Source organism: Cervus elaphus, chromosome 15, assembly GCF_910594005.1.
Source record: "Cervus elaphus chromosome 15, mCerEla1.1, whole genome shotgun sequence".
Lineage (NCBI taxonomy): Eukaryota > Metazoa > Chordata > Mammalia > Artiodactyla > Cervidae > Cervus > Cervus elaphus.
This window is the reverse complement of record NC_057829.1, coordinates 26,573,675-26,595,394: the sequence shown is the minus strand read 5'-3', so window position 1 is coordinate 26,595,394 and position 21,720 is coordinate 26,573,675. Positions and strand designations below refer to the sequence as shown.

General features: G+C 54.4%; 1 protein-coding gene across 6 annotated transcripts in view; it reads right to left on the bottom strand.

The window, feature by feature from the left end:
• ADAMTS14 (ADAM metallopeptidase with thrombospondin type 1 motif 14) overlaps positions 1-21,720 on the bottom strand; it is a 92,436-nt gene that overhangs the window by 11,673 nt on the left and 59,043 nt on the right. For 2 of the 6 annotated variants that reach the window (XM_043926584.1, XM_043926586.1), the window contains exons 5-16: positions 20,953-21,036; positions 20,132-20,288; positions 18,038-18,143; positions 15,896-16,039; positions 15,140-15,272; positions 13,501-13,614; positions 11,484-11,632; positions 9,366-9,541; positions 6,630-6,763; positions 6,130-6,253; positions 5,105-5,185; positions 597-760 (exon numbers count right to left, since the gene is read on the bottom strand). In XM_043926584.1, the coding sequence (XP_043782519.1) occupies positions 597-760; positions 5,105-5,185; positions 6,130-6,253; positions 6,630-6,763; positions 9,366-9,541; positions 11,484-11,632; positions 13,501-13,614; positions 15,140-15,272; positions 15,896-16,039; positions 18,038-18,143; positions 20,132-20,288; positions 20,953-21,036 (1,566 nt within the window). The remainder of the gene's footprint in view (positions 1-596; positions 761-5,104; positions 5,186-6,129; positions 6,254-6,629; positions 6,764-9,365; positions 9,542-11,483; positions 11,633-13,500; positions 13,615-15,139; positions 15,273-15,895; positions 16,040-18,037; positions 18,144-20,131; positions 20,289-20,952; positions 21,037-21,720) is intronic. The other 4 variants (XM_043926585.1, XM_043926587.1, XM_043926588.1 and 1 more) reach the window with 3 other exon arrangements.

Here is a 21,720-nt window from a genome sequence, read left to right as displayed (position 1 = left end):
GACACCGATTGGCTTCAGACCCTGTCCTCCAGGACCTCCCTGACTAGCAAGAGTATTACCAAGAACAAAGCATGTCCAGGGTCTCCCTGCCACTAGCCGGTGACAACAGAGGCTCTCCTGGTCTGGTCTCCCAAGTTAACAATCCCTGATCCATAAGCTCTGGCTTATGGTCTAGGAAGAGGAGGTGTGGGTAGAGGTGGGCCCCAGCTGGGACAGTAGCTGGCAGTGTCAGACAGCACCCTTGAGCCACAGGCCACTGGATTCACTTGCTGGCAAAGTCACAATGCAAGTGAATGCCAGAAGACGGTAGAATAACAGGGGGAACCAACCGAGGTCCTCCAGGTTCTCCTGGGCCCTATCTCTGAGCCTGCATTATGGAGAACAGGCTCCCTGAAGGGGGTGTCTCTGATCGGACAGTGAGACAACAGATTCTTTTTCCCTTCTCACTTTCCATCCCACCAGCCTGGAAGTACAGAGGGCAACTTGGCCTGACACCTGGACAGGAACAGGAGTGTTGGCTCAGCAACAGAGACGGTGAGCTAGGGCTAGGGCAGCAAGGGGAGTGGGCAGGGGCCACCGCGCAGGCGAGGGCTCACCAGGACAGTGACGGCTTCGGGCAGGGGCCCGCTGGTCTTGAGGCTCTCCTTGGCATCCTCCACCACGTACTCCCACTCCAGCCCCATTGCGGTGAAGGTCCGGCTCGTGGCTTCCTTGCCCTTGGGGTTGAGGATGAAGCTGCCTGTGACCTGGTTCTTCACCGCTGGCCATGGGGAGAGGGTCACACAGATTTCTATTCCCCTCCACAGGAGCACGAGCCACACCTCGGGGCTTCAAGGCCGTCCCCGTGGGCCCCTCGGGCTCTCTGCCTACCTGTCACTCCTTCCCCACCTGAGCCTTTTCCCAGTCAGATGGGTCGCCCCACTGCCCCCACACAGCACCCCTGCCTCTGGACCCTTGTGCACACCATTCCTCTCACCTGGTCTCCCCTTCTTTCTGCCTGACAGATCTCCACCCACATTTAAGGTTCAGCACAGTAACAACTTCTATGCTGCTGCTGCTGCTGCTGCTAAGTCGCATCAGTTGTGTCTGACTCTGTGCGACCCCATAGATGGCAGCCCACCAGGCTCCTCTGTACCTGGGATTCTCCAGGCAAGAACACTGGAATGGGTTGCCATTTCCTTCTCCAATGCATGCATGCATGCTAAGTCACTTCAGTCATGTCCGACTCTATGTGACCCTATGGACAGCAGCCCACCCAGCTCCTTTGACCATTGGATTCTCTAGGCAAGAATATTGGAGTGGGTTGCCATTTCCTTCTCCAAACAACCTCTATAGCAGAGCATAAAGGCTAAGAGTATAGGCTCTGGAGTCAGATTGATCTGGGAAAGTCACTTAGCGTCCTTGTGCTGCCTCAGTTTCATCATCTATAAATTGCGAATGCCCTCTGAGGATAATCACAGTATCCCATGTTCACCTACCCTGCCATGGGGCTCTTGGGACAATTAAAGTTGATATATATAAAGAACGAGGCAGAGTGCATGGCATGCAGTTGGCACATAATAAATGGTAGGCACTACTACTGTCATCAAAGCGGCATCTGAGTTATAGTTGCAATTACAGACATCTTGTCTCTCCCACAGCCTGTCAGGATATCTCCTCTACCTCGGTGTCCCTGGCCCAGAACAGGGCTGACCACAGAGTGGGTGGATAAAAAAAAAATCTGTAAATGTCTACCCTTTACAGTCCAAGCCAGTGAGTAACTCACAACCTATAACTGGAACTGGCTGGCAGGCGGGAGGTGTGTAGGCTGCAGACACCCCAGCAAAGGCCCGGGTTTACAGCCTTATTCACCCTGGAAGTATCAGGGGTTGGAGAAGAGCTGCACCCTGGGACCCGAGCCCCCAGCCAGGTGGGGAGGGCAACGGCTCTGGAGCCCTGGGGTGTCCCCACCTGGGGTAATTATAACCTAAGAGCCAGGGATCCAGGGCACCAACCACAGGCTGGTCACTCTGCTCACTGCCAAAATGCGACCCTCACATGCATTCTGAGGTTGGTGCTGTTATTAATCCAGATGGGCAATCAGAGGCTCCGAGATGGGCAAGGGTGTGTCCTGGACATGCAGAGGCTGCTGGTCCAGCTCTCAAGAGGGCCAGCCTCTTTGGTGAGCAGGAGGAAAGATGCCCCTACCATCCCCCCAACCTCATCTCTCCCAGCTCCAGAATGGTCAGACCCTCCGGGCTAGTGCCAAGCATTGCCTTAGGCAGGGCCCTTGTCTGTCCCCACAGCTCACAGCTACTGCTGTCCCCCAGCCCCTGGCTGTACACCCCACCTTTCAGGGGGTGGTGGGCTGGACTCTCCACCATCCAGGTCCTACCAGCTCTGAGCCCAGGCCCTGCGACTGACCCACTCCATACTTCCAGCAATTCTCTTAACCTCTCGGGGCCTCAGTTTCCTCAACTGCAAAATGGGGTAACAAGAGGGTTGTCATGAGGCTTCAAGCAATGAAGAGTGCCAGCTTCAGGCCCCACACACAGTGGATGTTACCAGCATAGCTTCTCTCCATTAACTTCCTTTCAGAGTCCATGCCCCTAAATTCCAGGAGTGCCAAACGTGTTTGGACAGGGCCTTGGCCTTCACTGCCAAGGCGGCCACCTGTCCCAGGCTTCTCCAGAGAGCACACACCCTGTCAGCACACATGTGCACACAGGGGCACACGCACACAGACTCACACATACATATTGTGCACATTTTTCCCAGGGTTGCTGTGGATCTCACACACGTAATAGTCACACAATCTGTGCCAACAACAGGTCTCAGTTCTGCTTCCTTCCCACCCAAGCTCCTGGAGAGCGCTAACCCTCAGAGACTGCCCCCACAAACACATAGTGAATGTGCCCACCCCGGGCCTGCCCTGGATGCCAGGAGCCTCTACCCCAACCTCCGCAGAAGCCCATCTGCTACCTGCAAGCCCATTGAGCTAGCTCCCTGGGAAGGCTAGACATTTGCACAGGGTAGGGATGGATGGCAGGAGCTGTGCAGGCAGCCCAAGGGGCTGCTGAGAGTATGGAATCATCCGTAGGGCTGCAGTAAGTGAAGTATTTGTAACCACCTTCTTTCAAGGGTAAATGACCTTCTCTCCCTGCCCCTGTCCCTCCCCAGCCCCTGTGCTGGCACAATTCCCCAGAGCCACACAGGCAGGTATGCAGGGAGATGGCCAAGCCAAAGCCCTCCTATCTCACAGCCAGAGGTATGGCTGGCAGGGGCGCATGGCTGGGAGATGGGAGACCAGGGTCCAGATTAGCTCATCCTGCAGATAAATGAGGGTACACAGATCGCCCACAACCCACTTAGGGCCTCAGTTTCCCCTTCTGCCTTCTGCCTACTTCAACTCTACTCAGGTGCCCTCCAGAGCAGGTGAGGAATTTCTACAGCTGGGCTAATGTAAATACACAGGGAGTGAAAGTTCTCCAGGAGACTTTTAAAATGTTTTCTATTATTTTAATAATAACCTAAAAATACGAACATTGGCATTTTTGTAATATATGAACTTTCCCAGAGATGTTACATTTTGTGTTTGTGTTCATGATGAGCTGGTAATAAGCAGTGCGTCTTGGTGGCTGTGGTAGGTTAAGAGGGGGCTCTGGGACCTGCCATGGCCCAGGGACATCACCACCATGCACCCTCTGTAAGGAGTCTGAACACAGACAAGTGTGGGGAACCCAGCATTGCCCAGTGTGTGGGCAGCAGCCTTCTGCCCACCTGCTCGCCAGGAGCCTGCTCCAAACCATACTAATGTGCTTTCAATTGAGATAAAATTCACGTGGAATACAACACTGCCTTTTAACGGGTGTGATTCTGTGACTGTGTAATCATCATCACTATCTAATTCCAGAACATTTTCATCACCCCCAAAAGAAATCTGAGACCCATTTGTAGTCACCCACCATTTCTCCCTCTCTCCAGCCCCTGACAACCATTAACCTACTTCCTGTCTCTATGGATTTGCCTATTCTGCACATGCCCATTTTTCGATGCCAATTTAGTTTCAGCAAAAACAGAATAAAGCAAAAAAACACACAAAAATCTCCCCTTCTTACATTTATGGTCTTAATTTTAATTCCACTGATTGATTTGGGGGTCTGTCATTTTTAATGTCTTGGTTTTATAGCTGTATAACTGGTGTACATATAAAGGGTCAGCATCTAGCTTAGAGATTATGTGTTTAAGCATCATTATAATAAGAATAATTGAAGGGTCCCTCTGATAGACTGCAAAAACAGCCACAAATACCTCCTATTCCTGTTGGTTCACCTCTTTGCACTGTGATGTATCACATCTCCCATTAGGAGATATTCTGTTTCTACCTCTTGAGTCTGGGTTTGGCCATGAGGCTTGTTTAGACCACTCGGACATGAGAAAGCAGATGCAAGCAGAGACTTGAAATGGGCTTGCACACCGGGGTTTGCCTGCTCTTGCCACTCTTGAGGACCATGAGACAGATCCCACGTGCATAATCCCAGGCTAGCCAGCTGGGGACATGACCCTGTCACCCCTGTCACCCCAGCTGACAGCCAGGACCAACCAGGTCCCTACAGACCCACCAGCTGACCGCACTTGGGTAAGTGAGTTTCCAGGAGGATGAGTTAGAAGAAGTACCCAGCTGAGCCCAGCCCAAACTGGGGATCCACAGAACTTATGCTAATTAACACTTGCTGCATGAAGCTGCTAAATTCGGGGATGATGTATTATATAGCAAACATTAACCAATACATTCTATGAAAATGGGTTACCTTTAAAAGGTACCTATGTGCACAAGAAATGAACAGTGTTTGCCCCTGGGGAAAGAAAATGCTCCTGGGGTAGAGGGTGGAAGGAATCTCCCCTGGATCCCCTTTCATACCTTCTGAAATCTGAAGCATGGAGCCTCTTTCCAATTCAACACAAATGAAAAATCAACCAATCAACAAAAAAGCATTCTCTCACATTATTCAAATTCAAGAAATGCCCCCTACATTAGAATCTTCTCTTCCATTCTCCCAGCTCCCCCACACCTGATGGCAGGTCCCAGGGGCTGGCTGCCTATCACCCAGCACCCCATACTCACCAATGTGGTGGGGGACCTTCTCCAGCTCCTCAATCTGGATGTGCCTGGCACCTGCTGGGATCTGCACCAGCTTGAGAGCCCCTGCCACAGAAGAGGTTCCAGAAAAATCATGAGCATCCTGAGCTGGGAACACCACGCCCAGCATCTCCCATCACCCCCACTCCTCATAGGTACCCAGGAAGCTCAGTTTCCTTATCTGTAAATAGGAATGGGCCCTTCTTCACAAAGTGCTGAGAGGATCACAGTTTACATAGCTTAAAATGCTCTATAAAACCTATGGACTCAGTGCATGTGTCACTTGCTACTATTTCCCACTGTCTTGACCCTCCTCTTCTCTCCTGAGGTTCCACTCTCCCATTCCTTCTCATATTTAAAGCCACTGTAGGGATTTTGATGAAACAAGCCATGAAGATCCAGCATTAGGGGGTTCCCATGATCCTCCCAATCCAGCGCCTGAAAACTAACCTTTCTCAGAGCCATCAACATTCCCCCAACAAGGACAGACAAGGCAAAGCTGAAATACTCCCAAAGGGGAAATGAATCTAATTCAAACTAAAGTGTAAAGGACTAATATCTTGCCCTTTTCAATAGAGGTATGGAGAAAAGTCAAGGAACTTAAAGGACCAGGAGTTCAAAGCAGGAAGCACTTCAGTTAAAAAAAAACAACAACAAATGAAAAAACAAGGTAAAAGATGAGGATGAAAAGGAAAATTGCTAGTCCAGCCTGGGCCTCATCTTTAGACGTTTCTCACCCTCACTCCCACCAACAGGCCCAGGGCAAGCTCAGTTCCTATGACCCACAGGGCCAAGCAGGAAATGGTTCTGAGCTCCTGAGCCCAAGCGCAGGCACACCTGGATGGTGAGGGATCACAGTCAGGGCAGAGGCTCCAGGACCCCCTCTCTCTGCCTGAACTGGGGCGTGGCTCAAGCCGGGAGGGGCTCATCTGGGGATGGCTCATTCTCTAAGGCCCTGGCTGGACCAGGACCCCACCACTCCTGGTCATCCACCACCCCCACCTGCTCACCTGCCTGCTTGGAGGCCTTGCCCAGCGTCCCCTTCACAGTCCTGCAGTGGGAGTTGTCGCCGCCACAGACCCCACACTTGTCATCTGCCTTCATGGACCCCACTTCCTTGTCACAGCCGACGGGCTGAAGTCAGAGATGGGGTCAGCAAAAGAAGGCTTCCACACCCGCACAGCCACATGCGGGCCGGCAGCCCCTGGCCCCCTGTCCAGTCCCCAGGCATGAAAGGACCGTAGACAGAGATGCATTCCTGGACGGGACTCTGCCACAAACATGCTATATGACACAGTCAAGCTCTTAAACCTAGCCACGACTCTCTCCTTGAATGGAGTTGGGCAGTGACCCCTTTCCAGATCCCAGAGTTATGCTGAGGACAAGAGGTATCATGGGTGGGGAAGGTGAGGTGATGCCTGTCTTCCCAGGGAACAGAAGGAGGGGGAGGCGCTGCAGCCCTCCAGTCCCCTGAGGCAGGCAGAGGGTGGGTCCAGAGGGGGCCACCTACCACACACTCGCCGCGGGCACAGACACTGTAGAGGTCCCGGTAGCTGCAGCGAGTCCCATCATGGACCACCTGGTTCATGAAGACCACATCCCCTGTGTCCTCTGACTGGCAGATCAGTTCACACTTCTGGGCGTCTGTGGGGAAAGGGAACACACTGAGCCGGCTGGGCTCACAGAAAGTGGCTTGGCTTAGACCGACACTAGCGCATGACCTGGATGGAAAGTCCCAGGGGCCAGCTCTGGGCAATGCAGGGCGAACTAGGTGTGGAGCTGGGCATAAAAGCCCTGCTATGGCACTTAGGAGCCATGTGACTTTGGGTAACTTATCTGACCTCTCTGAACCTCAGTTCCTTATTTATTACCCCCATCAGTAAATGCCACATCACACTGTTAAGAAACAGCATGTGATAAAACAATAACAACAACAATTAGCCAATACTTAATGAAAGCTTACTACGTGCCAGACGTCGAAAACCTTTATACATTCTTGACATACAACTTTAAACACTTTTTGTGAATTAGCTAATTTAAACCTCTCAATACTCCCCAGGAAGTAGGTTCTAACATTACAGAGGAGGAAACCAAGGACCAAAGAGGTTAAGAAATTTGCTCACGGCTACTCAGCCACCCAGGAAGTGGCAGAGCCAGGATTCTAAATCAGGCTGTCTGTTTTGGGCCAGACTCTGCTCTGATCTCTACATACACATAACCAGTCACACATATGACAGTGAATCTCAACATGTTTGTGAACGTTAGAAGGCTCCGTAAAAGTAAGGCAGAACAGTGGTCTGGGTTTGGGCTTACAAAATGGAGCAGCAGTGATGGAAGGAAGGAGGTCCTTTCCGGAGGTCCTTTCTAGTTTTAACAATCAAATGTTCTCTGTCTTGGAGAAGGCAATGGCACCCCACTCCAGTGCTCTTGCCTGGAAAATCCCATGGACGGAGTAGCGTAGTAGGCTACAGTCCACGGGGTCGCAAAGAGTCATACACGACTGAGCAACTTCACTTCACTTGTTCTCTGTCTAGGCTATTAATGTCCTATAAAAGTAGGTTCTGGAGAACATATAAACACTTGCTGTGTTTCTTAGAAAAAGGGAGGTTGGGGTTTAGCTAACTTCCTGGAATTTGTGTTAAGAGTCCTGGGAAAACCCAAAGTCCAACTGTCCCACTGACCTTACAGCCCTTTCTCCACCCCGTGTTACAGCAGCCTGTGTGGGTTCTGGATGGATCTGCAAAGCTTCCAAAGCAAAATTTGTCAGGAACCATCTGGCTCCTGGCTCCTCAACGCTAAGGTCCCTGTTGCCCAGTGACATCACGTCCCAGCACTCAGGACTTGAGTCTAGAGACAACATCCAGTATCATTTTGGATCTCACACACAGGAGCAGCCATACTTCCAGTGGGACCTGGGCCAGGGGCTGAGGGGTACAGAGCTTTCACCCTCCCAAAAAAAGGCAAGACCCTAACCAGTACACCTCAAGCAAGTGGATTTCCAGGCAGCCCTGAAAGCCAGCCAACAGTGGCATGGAAGTGGTGAGCTCCCCAGACTAGGGGGAGTCTAAGCAGGGAGGAGACACTCCCTGCAAGCACGTCCTGGAGGGATCTGTGCACTGGGGGGCAACACACAGGCCCTCTGAGGTCCCTTCCAACTTGAAGACTCTCATTCTAAATGAGAGCTGAAGAATGGAGGGTCTTGCAGCGGATGCTTTGAAGCCAGGGCTACAAGGAGGAGGCCCTGGGCTCAGAACAGCAAAGTCCATTCTGATCAGTACTGCCTGAGGCTGAGGGCTGGGTGGTAGGGGGTGAGCATCAGGTCGTGGAAGGACCATGGAGAGGCCTGGCCAGGCAAGGGAGATTCAGAGGACAGCTGAAGGTCCTTCCAGCCTGAAGGCACTAAGATGGCATGAGTCCCAGCCCTTCACTGGCTTCTCTCTGCCACTACGAGTTACTGTTGGTCAATCACTAAGTCATGCCCGATTCTTTGAGACTCCATGGACTGTAGCACACCAGGCTTCCCTGTCCTTCACTCTTTCAGTTTGCTCTAATTCATGCCCATTGAGTCAGTGATGCTATCTAACCATCTCATCCTCTGCCACTACGAGAGACATCACTAAAAAAGCTCCAAAACAGATAGGCACTGGCTTGGCTCCAAACTCCTGACCCTCTGCATGAGTCCCAAGGCCTGTGTCCAGGGCAGTTTGGAGGGGCTCAGTGGGAGGATCTCACAGGCTCCCATTGAACTGACTTTCCAATCATTTTCATTAACGCCTGAAACAGTAGTACAATCAGTAAAAACCTAAAAACATGGTCAGTTACAGGACTGAGCTTCTCTGGACACTGGTGATGCAATGCGAGGAAGCACCTGTACCGGACCTTCCGCACATGCAGGACAGGTTTGAAAGCACCCGCCCCGCCACCAGCACTGCTGCCAGCCTCAACGGCACTTCTGGGCCAAGTGACCCCTGCTCAAGACATTGCTCTCGCATCTGCCAGGAAACAGCAGAAGAATTCAAATCCAGGATGATTTTCATGAGGATGGTGGGCCCTCAACATATACAGTGCAAAGGCCTGCACAAAGGCATGGGCAAACCTGCCACCTGCAACGCCCCTTTGGGTGCCGCCACTGTCCCTCCACCTTCACTGGTGGGCCAGGCATGGAAGGCCCTGTCTGGGAAGATAAGGACCCAGCAGATGCCCAAGGCCATGGGGCGGGAGGTGGAGGGAACAGGGCCCCACTCACCATCGTCCGGCTCATAGGGGATCCAGCTGTGCTTGGCGTTCTGGTGGACGTAGTAGGAGTTGCGCTTGGCACACTGCTGGGCCCGGAAGTCCTCGTAGGGCCCCGGACACTCCTCGCTGTTGCAGATCTGGTACTGGAACATGGGCCCTGAGCACATGCGGCCTCCGTAAGCTGGGCTGGGACAGGCATAGAGAGACCGTGCTGGCTGGAAAGGCTGGATGGGTGGCAGGCTTTCCCATACCCACCTGGGAGGCTCAGCCCTTTAGAGGAGCATAAAAAGGGGCCCCACTAACTTGGAAATTGGGGGGAGTGCCACTGTGAGGGCTGCTGAGCTCAGAGTCTTCTGGTCCCTTCAGGCATATGCCACCTATTTTTGTGTTTGTGTGTGTGTGATCAGGCAGAAGAGAGAATGAAAGAAAGAAACAGGGCAAGAGATGCGGTGGAGAGGAGGAAGACAAGAGGGAAAGACTAACCACTCCAACTGGGCTGGAAGAGAAATCAGTCTTACTCATCTTCGCATATTCTTTCACCCATTGCACAGGCCTGACATACAGTAGGCCCCCAACACACGACTCAACTGCTCTCATTTGCATCCACCTCCATTTACTATCACCACAAACTAAGGAGTGGGAAAAGAGACTTGGGTTTGGAGTCAAAAGATCTAGCTGAATCTACACCCAAGTCCTGCTATGCCTTAATTTCCCCTTTCAAGGAGGGACCACAACACCTCTTATTTTATCTACCTCCTGGTGTGTCTGTGAAGAATAAATTTTAAAAAGGTATCCTTAAGCAATCTGTACTCTCGTCCCCATTAAGTTAAAAGGATTCGGTAAGATTACGGGTACAAAGCATTCAAGTGAACGGGGTTACTGGAACTCTGTACAGAGGTGCTGGGACGGTTACGTGGGTTTATGCACAGGAGTGCTGAGGACCCCACCTGGCGCAGAGAAAGCGGTCCATACACTGGAGTAATTAGAACAGAGGCCGTCCTTCATTAGCGGTGAAACTGTGCCGGGCATGGTGCTGAGAGTACACACAATGTTTCATTTAAGCCTCATAAAATAAAAAGAGTTATTTCAGAGCAGTTCAATAAACAGGAGCTTCAATCAAGGGAATAACTATGTGCCATGACCAGGAGGTGGTTTATCCAGAGTGGGCACCGCTGGCCCTTTCTCTAACCCAGCTTTCATACCCTCAACAGGCTGAAGTTACAAGGCTGTTCTCTTTGGCTCCTACTTGTAAAGGGTCAGTACAGCTATCTGACACGGGAACAGGCTGCTCCAGGAGGCACTGAGAGTCCCATCCCTGGAGGGATACATACAGCAGAGTAGGAAGGACTACTCCTGAAGATGCTGGAGAGAAGATGACGACCACTGAACCTCTGTGATCCTAGGATGCTGCCGTTCTGAGGTCCCCATCACATCACTCATTGCTGTGAGGGCTAGGCTGGCCCTGCCCCACAGAGGTTCTGCATCCCTGGTTCCTGGGGCCAGCAGACCCACAGGGCCAGACTGGGCCAGCCCCCAGTTCCCAGGAAGCTGTTCTAAGCAGGCTGCATCAGCTTGGGAGATGGAGGCCATACAAAGCTGATGCTCAGAGGTACTAAAACCACTGGAGGGGAACCCCATGGAGAAGATAAAAGGGAGAAATAGATTGCTCCCCCAAAATGCTGAAAAATGGGGGGGGGTAAGGAGAGGATTTGACATTAGAAAGAGATAAGAAAAATTGAAGGAAGTTTTGCTTCATGTAGTAGGAAACAGATTTGGGGAATTTATTCTCCTAAAACATGGCTAGTGAACAGTGTTTTTTCAAAGTTTAGCTGGAGGATCCGGGTCACAGAAGGGCTCGTTAAACTGACCAAGCCTTGGGCCCACCCAGACTCTCTGCACATGAGATACTGAGAATCACCGGCTCAGACCCATTCTCAGATGTCAGACCCAAAGGGAGACATCTGACCAAGGTGGAAGTGATTTGGTGCCCGCAACAATTTTGGGTCCTCATCCACTGGAATACGTAGCTACCTGCAGGGGACCTTCTTTCTTGGGCCCTGCCCCCCAGCGCCTCCCCCTCCAAGCCCCTCAGGCCCCTGCCCTGCCCACCTCAGCCAAGTGCACTCACGGGGGATTGTCACAGCTCCGGCTACGGGATCGAACCCCGCCCCCACAGGACCGTGAACACGACCCAAACTTGGTCCAGGAGCTCCAGCCTCCGTCCTGGCCATAAGTCTGCTCCGGCGACTTCCAGATGCAGTGACCTTTGAAGCACCACTGGGATGGAGCAGAGGGTATGAGGTCACCCTGGAGCCACTGCCATAGAAAGTGCCCAACTGGGCACCGTGGGTGAGTCCAGAGAAAGGAATGCTAAGAGCACCAACTGCGGGGTCACACGGAATCCAATGCCTCCTGTGAGCTGAATGACCCTCAGCAAAGGATATCCCTTTCAGAGCCCACTCCTCAGCTGGACAATGGGGATAACAGCACTCACCCGCAGGGCTGCAGTGAGCACTCACACACAGCCCTCCAATAACAGCAGGTGATATAATAATGATGGCAGGAACTGCAATTATTTGGTTTACCACCCCCAGAGGCACAAAGAGCAGATAAGGGAGAGAAGACACAATCTTCCCACACAATCTAGAGTTGATCTTGGCTCTGTACCTCAAAATCACCACCTGGGACCCCAAGCAGGTATGTTCATGGGAGGGAAAGCCAGCTCCCCAGGAGGTCCAGCCACACAGTGGAGGGTGTGTGCCTCCAGTTCAAGAAGCCCAGGTTTGAATCCCGGCTTGGCCATTACTAGCTGTGTGTGGCTTTGGCAGAGCTTCACCTTGCTTCCCCGGTGGCTCAGACGGTAAAGCGTCTGCCCGTGATGCGGGAGACCTGGGTTCGATCCCGGGGTTGGAAAGATCCCCTGGAGAAGGAAATGGCAACCCACTCCAGTATTCTTGCCTGAAAAATCCCGTGGACGGAGGAGCCTGATAGGCTACAGTCCATGGGGTCGCAGACAGTCGGACACGACTGAGCAACCTCACTTCACTTCACCTTGCTGAACCTCAGGGTACTTGCCTGTTAAATGGGACTGTTCTCAGAATGGAAGGCAGCCACACTCACAAAGGCCTCAGCACAAGGCCAGGCACAAAGGAGAGCTCAACCCAGGTTAACCCCCTTCCCTTGTCCTGTGGGGCCATAGGTAAGAAATACAGTAAAGCCCTCCAGGTCATTTTCAAGAGAGAATTCAGTGTTTCTCAGCCTCAGAGTCACTAGGGGAACTTTTAAAACTCCAGATGTCTCAGCTGCACACCCAGACTGAGTCAGACTCTGCAGGGATAGAGATTTTTAAAAGAAGCTCCACCCATCTGTGAAGGGACAGACCATTTACAGACGCAAGCCTGCTGAGGGCCGAGGGTGAAGGGCAGAAGACAGGCTGGTGGGGGCAGCACCCTGCTTCTTCCCAGCACCCTCGTTTGCTTTGACAGGGCTCCTAAGTTCACAAGAAGCCGAGGAGAGGGACGTGCTTGGTCAGAGGATGGCCCAAGGCACCACACAGAGCTGCGGGGAGAGGCAGGGCCAGTGCTAGAGCAGAGGTGGGTTTCAGACCTCAGCTCAAGACTCTCAGACCTGGGGACCCCTGAACACCCCTCCCCAACACACACACACACACACACACACACAAGAGAGAGTGCAAACATACACCAGAAAATAGTGAATGGGCAGCTTTGGGGTGGGGGGTGGAGTGGTGAGAAACAGTATGGTGAGCAGTGGGGAGGTGAGCAGGCAGAATACCCGGAGCCTTGCCTTCACCCACCTCTCTGCTAATCACCTTCTACCTGACCTCCACAAGTTCCCTAACCGGCCTGGGCCTCACTCTCCTCATCTGTAAAATGGGAGTAAACATGATTGCTGATGCACTGTGAGACAAGGCCAAACTCTTGCTCTCTGTAGATGCCAAGACTGTGGTCCCAGGGAGGAGAGGGGGTGTGTGTGAGTTCACGTGAGGACGCCACACCCATCTGCCTGCACGCAAGGCTCACTCTTGTCCCACACTCCCACCCCGCCCACACTGGCCAGAGGGGCAGGTCCCCCCGGGGGCCGGCACCCAGGAAGGCACTCTGCCTGCAGCCCCAGCCCACAGTTACCTTGCCCAGTGCGCACTCAGTCCCGTCCAGCGGGGGCCCCTTCTTGGTCTTGCAGAAGTACGGGTTGTCGGGGTGGCTGCACCACAGCTGCTTGCAGGCCTCAAAGGTCCTGAACTGTGCGGCAAGGGGGAGGGGGTCACCGGGCTGGACTGGCCCTCCAGCTCTGGCGAGCTGTCCAGGAGAACCGACAGTGACAGAGAGGGGGCAGGGTATGGGTGGGCGCTGGGGCCAAACACTGCCACGGAGGCAGGAGGGGCCCATCCAACCAGAGCCCCACACGTCCACCAGCTCAGCTCCCCCGCAAGTGCCAGTGGCCTCCAGCCACCCCAGCGAGAAGGCGCCCCCCACAGCCCACATGCCTCTACTCTCCCCTCCAAGGCCTCCGTCCTTGTCTTGCAGAGGCCACTCTGTCACTGAGCAGGGACCACAGTTTGAGGCTGTGGGGAGGCAGGGTCTGCTGATGGTCCCTGAGCTCTGGGCATGTGGGGGACTTGGAGGGAGCTGCCAGTCTAGCCCAGACCCTGCAGCACCCAGACAAGGTCAGGACTCCCATCTCCCTCTCATATAAGGTTGGGGTGGTGGTTTAGTCGCTAAGTCATGTCCGATTCTTGCGACCCCACGGACTATAGCCTGCCAGGCTCCTTTGTCTATGGAATTTCCCAGACAGGAATACTGGAGGGGGTTGCCATCTCCTCATATAAGGCTGGTAACCTTATAGTTCACATTGTCTAGGAAAGCCCCAATCTCCTTTTCTCTCCTATCATCCCCTGCCAGCCAGACTCATGTCCTACAAACACAGCCTCTGGGCATTGAAATCCCATTTCCCAGCTGCTTCTCCACCCTCAAAGTGGAGACCAGGTATCCCAGTGTGGCCTGAGCCATGCACAAGATGGCCACACACAGGGCCCTCAGGTCCTGCAGAGCTGAGGAGGGGGCTGCGTTCCTGGATGGGGGAGGTATGAGGTACTCAAGGCACCAAGGCCTGACCCCTTGGGACATCCCCCTTGCCCTGGGATGTCCCCTTCTCTGAGCCTCTGCCTGGGCCCTGCTCAGTGGCTGTTTGATTCTCCCCTGGGTGGCTCAGCTGACTGCCAGGCTCCAGGCTCTCCCTGCCTTGTCCTGCAGGGAAGAACAGGACTCTGCTCCCTTGTATCTACCATCTCAGGCACAGGGCAGAGGGTGGGGGGAGCATGCAACTGACCCCCTGGAGAGAGATTACGTGGGACACAGGAGAACTTCACCGGGGTGGGAAGTCTGCCCCAAACATCCTGTCAAACACCCATACAGGAGAAGGTGGCAACTATTTCTCTACCAGCCCAGAGCTAGTACCTGATCTGACACACGAGCCACCTGGCAGATAAACTCCCCCAGTCGCCAGCCTGGCCTGCCAGGACCCCATTGGTGGCCCACTCTCTGTGTTCTATTCTGTTCCCATCCTTCTAGGCATTTTCCAGCACCCCCCCAACACACACTGTCTCCCACCCCTCCATGGGACTGGGTGCGGTGGGGACATAGCAGAAGGTGGGAGGGCCTGGACCCTGGTCATCCTGTATCCCCCTATGGTGGCTCCATGAATGACCAGCCTGGGACCGAGGAGGCTGACCTGGCATCCCAGCTGGCAGAGGCCATGGGAACTCACCGCCGAGCAGGTGTGGTAGCCGGTGCCAAAGTCGAAGCGACACTGCTCATCCATTGAGTAGTCAATGCCAGGCAGCTCCGGGGGCTGGGGCCAGCCAGGCGCAAAGGGGTCGTCAAGGAGACAGTCGTAAGAGCTGCCGGCAGAGGCAAGGAGGTGAGCCGGGTGGGGCAAAAACGCCCCAACTCTCCCTTCACAGAGGAGGGGGCAGGAACCAAGCTAGAAAGGCCTGCAGGAACCCGCCTGCTGCTCTGTGCTAGCTGCTGCATTCTCCAGGAAATATGGACTACCCCACAGTTGCCCCTGCTTCCACTCATGACCATGTCTGGGTTCCAAGGCAAGGGCACCAGGACCAGCCTTAGGCATGCAGCTCGTGGCTTTCTTATAGGGCCCATTTCACCCACATTACAGAGTTCATGCCATGGCCCAAAATAAGGGCTGGATCTCAGACAGTTTGAGGGCTCACTGCACTGAGAGAGGAAGACAAATCAGCCCACCATGCAGGATGGATGCTGGGCCCCGGCTGATTGCTGCAGAGGTTAGTGACAGTATTTCTGCTGGCACCTACCCCACCCAAATCTACTCAAGGCCATCCTTGGCCTTGAGCTCCAGAATCCAACACTCGTCCTGGGCCTCCACATCCCCAGAGGCCCAGGAACTGACCAGCAAAATCAGACTGGAGCTTGTGTCAGGGATGGGATGGTGCTGGGAGGGGAGATGATGTGGGAGGCGAAGAGGCAGAGGGCGGAGGTGACCTACGGGAGGTAGCGGCTGAGCTCCAACTTGCTGCAGCGAGACCAGTGGAAGCGGTGGAAGGCAGCCTGCACCAGAGGCGCCATGACGCTGCCCAGGCTGGTCTCATCCGCGCAGCCGTTCGCCTGACCGTCGTGCTCCATGCCGAGCCTGGAGGTGGGGGGGCAGAGAGGGCAGTCCTGAGTCATACCCAGCGAGCCCACCCTGGGAAGATGAGCAGGTGGGCTGGAGACTCTGCCCTGACCAAGCTTCAGACTGTGCCTTTTGACCTCAGTTTCCCCACTGTGCAGTGGGGAGGGCCACCCCACTGGATGGAAGCTGAGGCCGCACACTGCCCCTCAATGGGGCTGAGCTCATTCTACCCTCCAGCCCCCTCCTCAAACCCTCCCTAACGTCCTCACAGTGTCTGAAACCAGCTCAAGCCCCACTCTGGCCCCAGGACACCCTTCCTAGCCACCCTACCCAGGGGCTATCTGCCCACAGCAGGGGCCACCTGCACCAAGGTTAACAACTCGCACACCATGCGCTATCTCCCCTCCAAACCTGAGGCCTTGTGCACAAGGACCAATTTCATTCTGTTCAGTACGACCTGGCTTACGGCACTCTCCATGTGTACCAGCCTCTTTAGCTTCTCCTAGACCTGGCCTTACAGAGCTATGTGTGTGGTACCCACCTGCCATAATGATAGTTTAAATGTAAAAGTTTGCTCTTTATAGTTAGTGTCCATGCTAAGTCGCATCAGTCATGTCTGATTCTTTACAACCCCATGGACTGAAGCCCGCCAGGCTCCTCTGCCCATAGGATGCTCCAGGCAAGAATACTAGAGTGGGTTGCTGTGCCTTCCTCCAGGGGATCTTCCCAACCCAGGGATCGAACCCACATCGCTTACGTCTCCTGCACTGGCAGGCGTGTTCTTTACCACTAGCACCATTGGGAAGCCCTTTATAGTTAGTATCTAACACCGAAGGCCAAAGGTTCTAAATTCTTACACATTCCCAGACGTCTGCATCTGGCCTTGACCACTAGACAGACACCACTAGACAGAGCCTCTGGGCCTCTGGGGATGTGGAGGCCCAGGACGTGTTGGATTCTGGAGCTCAAGGCCAAGAGTGGGCCTCTAAGCTTGATCTTGTCTCTCTGCAGGCAGCGGCTCTGTGAGTGAAGAGTACCCCCCACACACAGGAAGACAAACTCCTGGCTCTAGAATATGTGTAAGTATTGGCCGCCAGGGCAGGCAGGGCCCTCGCAGATTTCCCCAGTGCCAGCCTCTGTATTGCAGCTGAGGAAACGAAGGCCCCAGAGAGGAGGTGCCACCCACTCAACAAAGGGCACGGCTGGGGTGAAACCACGGGGGCAGTTAGATGCAGAGAGGGGCATGGCTGACCATGGGCGGCAGGCTCGCCCTTGCAGCTGGCCCACTCCTTCCCATGTCCTTCCAGCTGCAAAAAATGGCCCTCACTCTATGCCTTGGCGGGGGACAGACAAGCTGGGGGCATGTCCCTAAGCTCTGCCCTGTGGACAGACAAGGTCAGGAGGCGTGACTGTGATAGGTGTGCATCACCACTGGACACTGGATGGTGGATTATTTGTTTTCTCCCAGCACATAGCGTCTTGCATGCTTTTGTGTCCCATTCTCCACGGAAGCCCTATTTCTAGAACAGGGCCTGGCACACAACAGGTGTTCAAGAACTACTGGTTGATTGAATGAATGAATACCCTCTAAACCAAATCCAAGTCCGAGGATCACGTAAGCCAGCCACCGGCCTGGCCCGAGTCCTGGATCTACATGCACCTGTCTAAGATGGACTCCAGCCAGCGCTCCACATGCAAGCAGCAGGGAGGCCTCGAGGAGTGACTGGACAGAGGGACAGAGGCCACCCAGAGAGCACAGTGCTGCCTCTGAGGGGACGCTCACTGAGCTGCCAAAGGCAGGGCCATGTCTGGTCTCCCACAGCCCTGGGATTTGGAGGCTGGGCCCAAGGCAGACTCAGAATTGCTCTCTGGGCCCCGGGGCTCCCTCCCCCCCGGGGAAGCTCCTCTGGCATCTCCCAGGAGCCTGGGATGGGAATCAGAACTGGGACAAAACCTCCCATACCCACAGACCTGCTTGGAGTTCAAGGCACAGCCCGCCCCCATGGGGCGACTTACACATGGCCGGTCTCATGGGCCACCACAAAGGCCGAGGAGAAGCCGTCTTCGTGGTTGAGGGCACAGCTTCTCAGGGGGTGGCACATGCCGGTGACAGGCGCGTACCCTGCCGGGGATGGGGAGAGAGGGCAGAGAGAGGTCACATGCAGGTGAGGCAGGACGCAACGAGGTCTGTGCTGAGCCAGCCACTGCAGGCACACCTGGATCAGGTCACTGCCAGAGGGTCCCGGGAGGAAGAAGGATTCTTGCAACGTCCTGCCCTCTATGTATGCAGCTGCAGTATGGCACCTGGGCCAAGCTGCCCCCGCATCCTAAGGCATGATGCCTTCCCTCCTGGCCTGCGGCTCCCTGCGCCTGTCAGCCCCTCCTCTAAACAAGGCAGCGTGCCCAAGCCTGCACACACCCAACTTCCAAGCTGCAGCCTTCCAGCCAGCCAGTCGGTCAGTCGACAAGCTCCACATATCTGTGCAGTGTGGTAGCTGGCAGTGTGTTAGACACTATGGGGAGAATAGAGGAATCAGGGGCCAGCCCGCACCCCCATCCTATAACGCATCCACACCCGTGAGCGGCAGACAGCTTTGCAGGCAGACCAGGGTCAGCAGGTTACTTAGGGGTGGGCCTGGAGGGCCAGAATTCCAGGAGCACAAAGGGATGTGTGGGGATGACTGGGAGTCACCCAGGGAATGGGTCTAATAGGAGGGGTTGAGGGGACCAGGGAATGACTTATGAGGGGCCTAGAGCTAGGGCTGGGGGAGAGGTGAGAGACTCTGGGGAGGTGGGGGTGGACACGTGGAGGGGAGGACATGGGCAGAGTGAAGACACGACTGTGCAGGCCTCAGGAGACGCGGGCAGTGCAGCGGGCCAGCACATGGCAGCCACGGTGAGGCCAGCACTGGCTGAGTGGCTTTCTGTGAGAGGCCTGTGATCTAGGGGGCTGCATCCCCCTCTCCCCAGGGCCTGTAATCGGCTGAGAGAGCAGCCTGGGCTGGGGAAGACCTCTGAAGAGGGGGCAATGGCAGAGAACGCTCCCTGCCCTGGGCTTTCAGCCAACCAGGGCCAGACACTATTCTCTGTCTTCAGAACTGCCAAAACCCTTTCCTGAGATGGTCCTGGGGGTATAGAGGTTTCTGGGGTCCTACCTGTTCTGGAGGTCTGGATGTGCTCAACAGCACATGTGAGTACATACGTGTATGGGTGTTTGTGTGCACGTGTGCCTGGGCAAGAGTACATGTTTGTCTGTACATGTGTGTGTCGATCTGTGTGTGTACAAGCTCGCCTTGAGGATTTCACGGATTCAGACAAGCAGCCCTGTTGGGTACAGGCTGACCCTCTTCTAGCATCAGACCAGAAAACACTAAGAAGCCCTCAACTTGGTGTCTGGAGATCCAGTCTGAGTTTCAGCTCTGTCTCCTCTCTGCAGTGGGGCCTGGGCAAACCTTGTTGCCACTCTGGACCTTGGTTTCCCCTTACAAAAAGCTAGAGGTGGGGGGAGGTGATCCAAGCTTCCTGAGTTTGCAGAGCGCACTCAGCCAGCCTCTGTCACAGACACTGTGCATGCATCCTTCGGGCCTTTTAGCAGCCTGGGAACAGAGGACAGCAAATATACGACTATTTCCTCCACTCCACAGTGGGGAGAGTTCTGAGGATGCGTAAGCTCAGCTCACTGGGCTGCAGAGTCATGGATAAGCAGGGAGAGCAAGGCCTTCCTTCCAGAAGACCACACTGGCCCTATTGCAGGTTCCCCACCACCAGCTTCTGAAGACGGAAGGATACAGTGTGGGCAGGAGCACCTTGAAGGTCACTGAGACCTTCATGCAGCCAAGTCCCAGGATGGTGAGCACAGGGCCAGAGCCTGATGCCCAGCCAACTGCAGGTTCAACCAAAGCAGCAGGGACCAGAGTGGGACCCCTTCACTCTCCCTAGTCCCTAAGAAACCACTGCAAAGCTTGCGCACCTGTCCGGCCAGGTCCTGCTCCAAAGTCCCAAGGATATTTTTGTTGAAAAAAATTCCTCCAGTCCTCCTAGGGCAGCCCCAGAGACAGCCTCGGCCCCTGCCCTGCAGCTGCACATACCTGGCCATGGCAAATACAGTACCTTGCATACCTGAGGGTCCGAAGTCCTGCCGAGTGAGGAAGACGACGTGATCATGGTGTTCTGCGTGGCCGGGGTCCTGGCGCTGCTGAGAGTGGGCCCAGCGACACACCTGCTCCAGGCTGCGAGAGGGGTTCCCTCGCTCGATCAGGCTCAGGGACTGTGGGGCCAGAGAGCGGGGTGGGTGGTCAGATCCCGCAGACGACAACAGGCTCCCATCAGCAGAGGACACCGAGGCCCAAGCGATAGCAGTGCCTTCCCCAGGGTCACTGACTCTGGCTGCCGCAGGCACAGAGTCCAACCCTGCTTCAGGGAATGTTCCTGTGCCAAGCTCCGTGTCAAGACCCCTATCTGCTGAGAACTGATGATCTCTAATCCCTCAACAGGCAGGTGCTGTTCTGAGCCTTTCCTCTCTACATTCATTGTCACTTAATCTTCACAGTAGCCTCTAGAAGAAAACCCTGTTTTCACTCCCACATGGGGAAGAACAAGCAACAGAGCCTGGGGCCCAACCCTAGCAGGACTCATCTTGGTCGCTGTTGCCTCTCTAAGCCCCACTATCCCCATCGATTCAAGGAATGGGACCTCCAGGTATAGGGATCAAGGATTGTCCATTTATCTGACTGGGGAAACTGTAAGTCCCACTTATCAACCCCAGATGCCTCTGCCACTGAGACCTCAACTCTCATGGTCTCTGGGCTCTGATTCTGGAAATAAAATGTTTCCTAGACACTGCTCTCCCTTCCCGACACCCTAGCTTGTCTGATGTTCTTGCCTCACACGCCGTCTCCCTCCCAATCCTGCCTGCTGACAAAGAGGTTTACCTGTCGGTAGCCAACCATGATCAAGCGGACAAGGGCGATGTTTATGTGGACCCCCAGGGACTCATCGTGATAAATCTCATCCACCTGCAAGAAGAGACAAGTATATGGTGTTGGGAAAAGCCAGTGTTCATTAAAGGCCCACTGAATGCCAGGTACCTGACATGTTATCCTACTTCATCCTGACAATGGCCTTATTCAGCAGGCATTCCTATCCTCAGATGAAGAAACTGAAGCAGAGGGAGGCAAGAGAACCTGCCCAAGGACACACAATTAATGAGTTGCAGAGCTGGGATTCAAATACTGGCTGGCTGAATTCCAACACTGAGCTCTCTCCATAAAGCCATAGTGGGAAGTGGCCTGTTCTCAAACCCAGCAACTCAGACTCTCATCTTTTTACATCTCTGAAGAGGCCTTTCAGAAATGCCACTCAGCTCAGGTCACTCATCCTCACAGCCCTGTTTACCTTTCCCGTGACCCATGGCATCATCTGCTTGCTCTGTAATACCTGGGCACTCCTCCAAAGCAAATCCAGGGGGAAAGTGCTTCAGGGCCTTGGACCAGAAGCTTCAGCATCACTTGGAGCACATTAAAAATGCAGAGTCTTGGGCCCACCTCCTGAATCAGAGTCAGAGTTGGAACGAGCTCCCCAGTGATTCTCAGGCACGGTCAAGTGTGAGGAAAGGAGCAGTGCATTGGATTACTCCCTTCTCCCACAGGCTCAGGGACCTGTGGGGCAGTCCCGACACAGTTCATCAAAGAACACAGACC